This window comes from Phalaenopsis equestris, unplaced genomic scaffold (genome assembly GCF_001263595.1).
Source record: "Phalaenopsis equestris unplaced genomic scaffold, ASM126359v1 Scaffold000174, whole genome shotgun sequence".
NCBI classification, from domain to species: domain Eukaryota; kingdom Viridiplantae; phylum Streptophyta; class Magnoliopsida; order Asparagales; family Orchidaceae; genus Phalaenopsis; species Phalaenopsis equestris.
In genome coordinates, this window is record NW_018164616.1 from 133,903 (window position 1) to 136,823 (window position 2,921).

The window sequence follows — 2,921 nt, forward strand, 5'->3', positions numbered from 1 at the left end:
TTTCTCATTTCAACACATTTTTGACAAAGTGTATTAATTACTGCTATATTTAATGAATTCGAAGAGAGTCATCATTCATTTTTATAAAGTATCAATTAAAGTTTGTTTGATGAAGATTTATGCGAGTTGAGTTCATGTATAGTCTGATGCAAATTGAAAATTTTGGATATAAACATGTAATAGAATACAAAATGTGTTTTAGTTAATCTAAGCAGGCTCTTTAACAAGGATTATTATGTCTATGAACCGCATGTTCGGACAATGGTGATGTCTTGACAGATTATTGTGCATTTCTTATAGGCAAATCATCGCCGTTGGATGAAAAACGGACGTAATAATTTCACATTAAGCACATCACTTTCAATTTTTAATTAAGAAAAATGAAGAGATAGTTGAGGCCAACAATAACAAAGATTTCATTCGAATCTCAACTTTAAGCAGCCAATTACCAAATACTTACATAAAGAAAAACCAAAAGAAAAGGAAAAACCTAAAGTTTGAAAGGAGGCACCTTTGGCCACAACTGTTGCTCTCCATCTCCACCATCTACAACCGTGGTGACCGCCGCCTTTGACCTCCGCCGCTGCTGGCAATCATGACAAGTAATTTGGAGAAGTATTGCATTTATTTGTCGCGCGGCGGCGGCTCGCAAAGCGCAGGCTTTTTCGAATTCAACCCGTGCTTGCTGCCGTATTCGCTGAGCGGCGGCGAGCTCTTTCTCTGCCATCTGCACCTGCCGCCGGGCTTCATCCGACGCGGTCATTGCGGAGAGGATTTTGTCTTCGATATGCGTTCGCCGAGGGAGTGGAGGGCCGATGGAGAGGTCGAGTTCGGTGGATGGAGGAGGGAGAAGGTGAGGAAGGTGGAAGTTTTGTGAGGATGGTGGTGAGAGGAATGCAAATTTGGGGTATGGAGGTGGGGGAGGAGGGTGTGGAGCGGGCGGGGTGTCGGTGGAGGGGGTTGGGCTGGAAATGGGGTGGGAGAGGGAGGTTAGTTGCTGAGAAGTGCAGGGTTCGGATCGGCGGCGGCCTGTGCTGCAGCTGTCTTGGTGTTCGATGAAGGTTTCCACTCTGTTAGAAATCAAAATCATGTGAATTGAAGAAGAAAGGGTTGTTGCTTGTTCAAAGATTCTGAATTTAGAACATGCTTCATGCATGAATTATAAGATAGATTTATTTTAACGAAAAGAATATTTTAAAATGTCTTAGAAAATATCGCTCTCAGTTATTTAATTGGAGAACTTATGTCTTAATCAGAGTTAGGAAAATCATGTAAGAAAGGTTTTTTCTTTAATTTTTATTTTTTTTATAGGTAGCAAACTAGGTGTAGAGCTAGTTCTAGGGTTTTGAAAGAGTCCGGAAAACTGAATGGACTGCAGGAACAGAAAGAAGAAATCAGAGTCCAAAATGTTGCAAATTAATCGTCTGGAATATATATATGCGTTCCAACTCTTCACAAACCAACCTACTCAAGACATGAACTCATCATCACCACAAACTTCTAAAAATCCAATATTTCTACAAAATACAGCATCAAAGTCATAAAAAAAATCAAATTTTGATCAAAACCAAAGACAAAAGATAATAAATCTCATCAAACCTCCAAAAATAAGAAAATAAAAAAAATCAAAAAATAAAAACCAGAGAAAATCAAAAACCTGGAGAAAACGCGGCCGCAATCACACGAATGTCCCCTTGTCCCGCAAGTCTTAAGATGAGCCTTATAATCCGAATGAACCGCATAAGCTTTACAACAGCGATCGCAGGCCCACTGCTTATTCGCCGAGTGCTTTCGCCTGAAATGTTTCTTAATCCCAACGAGATCGCCCAGCGCGTGACACGGATCATGGTGCAAGCAACTCGGCTCAGGGCAAACAAACACCCTCTTTTTCGCCACCGGCTCCACCGTCGACTCCCTCTTCAACAGCTTCCACGGAACCTTATGCCGGCGGCGATGCATTTGCAGGTTCTGGTCTCGCTGGAATCCCTGGTTGCAGATCTCGCACACATAACGGTCGGATTCCAGGAGCGTTCTCGGTGACAAGGAGACGACCTCAGCATCCGGGTCTGCATAATAAAAAACTGATTTTTGAAACTGAATCGATTGGGATTTTATGTAGAACATAGATAACATAAAACCAGATATGTACCAGGGGTGCCGGCCGGCCGGCGTTTCTTTTTGGTAATAATGGGTTCGGACTGAGCCGGCGGGAGTGGGGAAGAAGATATGGTGAACATTGGGTGAGATCTGGATGTGGAAAATAACAGTGAGCGGAGGGAGGCGGAGAAAGGTGGAAGAAGAAGATGGGAAGAAGAGGAGAACAGGGCTCCCACAGTTCTGTCTCCTAATTTCTATATGGAAAGCTAGGCCTTTCTAAGGTTTTTGGTACCGGTTTGTGGTGCAGAGGTGGGCTGTCTCCCATGAGAGAATGGAAGGCAGCTTTCTAACAGCCATTTAAGCTCAACTGCTCATTGTTTTGGGTTTTTTCAGGAGTGGGGCGGGTGAGGGTGAGGGTGAGGGTGAGGGTGAGGATGTGTGAGGCGTTCAGCGACCGGAATACATTTCAACTGTACAGCAAATAATTAAAGGGAGATTGTATGGGAAGAGAGGGAAAGGTCTCAGGCTAAGCGATTGTATTACTTTTCTACCAGCCTGCAATAAAACTTCGATTTTTTTATTTTTTATTTTTTTTGAACAATTACAGGGTAATAAAATTATATCGATTTAAAAAGCTCATTGAAATGATTAGTTATTAGATAAATAAATTTATCATTATTTGATCAAAATTTTGCTTTGCATATGGCATCCCTAATAGAAGTTTATAATTCAATCGACCTTCTTAATATTTACATTAAATTTTTGTTTTCAGTTTCCCCTTTTAGCATAATAAAATAGAACATCAATTTCAAGATTCTTCCAAA

General features: G+C 41.4%; 1 protein-coding gene across 1 annotated transcript; it reads right to left on the reverse strand.

Annotated features, from left to right (window-relative positions):
- Nucleotides 1-370: 370 nt before the first annotated feature.
- LOC110022195 (protein indeterminate-domain 14-like) lies at nucleotides 371-2,609 on the reverse strand. The gene is made up of 3 exons (XM_020721019.1): nucleotides 2,150-2,609; nucleotides 1,658-2,066; nucleotides 371-1,070 (listed from the first exon to the last, which is right to left on the reverse strand). The coding sequence occupies exons 1-3, from the start codon at nucleotides 2,235-2,237 to the stop codon at nucleotides 491-493; spliced, it is 1,077 nt and encodes a 358-aa protein (XP_020576678.1). The 5' UTR covers nucleotides 2,238-2,609; the 3' UTR covers nucleotides 371-490.
- Between the last annotated feature and the right edge of the window lie 312 nt (nucleotides 2,610-2,921).

What these genes read in the sequence shown, in the direction of transcription:
- LOC110022195 (XM_020721019.1), bottom strand. Translation starts at nt 2,237, where the DNA reads ATGTTCACCATATCTTCTTCCCCACTCCCGCCGGCTCAGTCCGAACCC. An exon ending in CCGGCCGGCCGGCACCCCTG is followed by an intron (nt 2,067 to 2,149) that starts GTACATATCTGG and finishes TTTATTATGCAG; the next exon opens with ACCCGGATGCTGAGGTCGTC. An exon ending in TGCGGCCGCGTTTTCTCCAG is followed by an intron (nt 1,071 to 1,657) that starts GTTTTTGATTTT and finishes GATTTCTAACAG; the next exon opens with AGTGGAAACCTTCATCGAAC.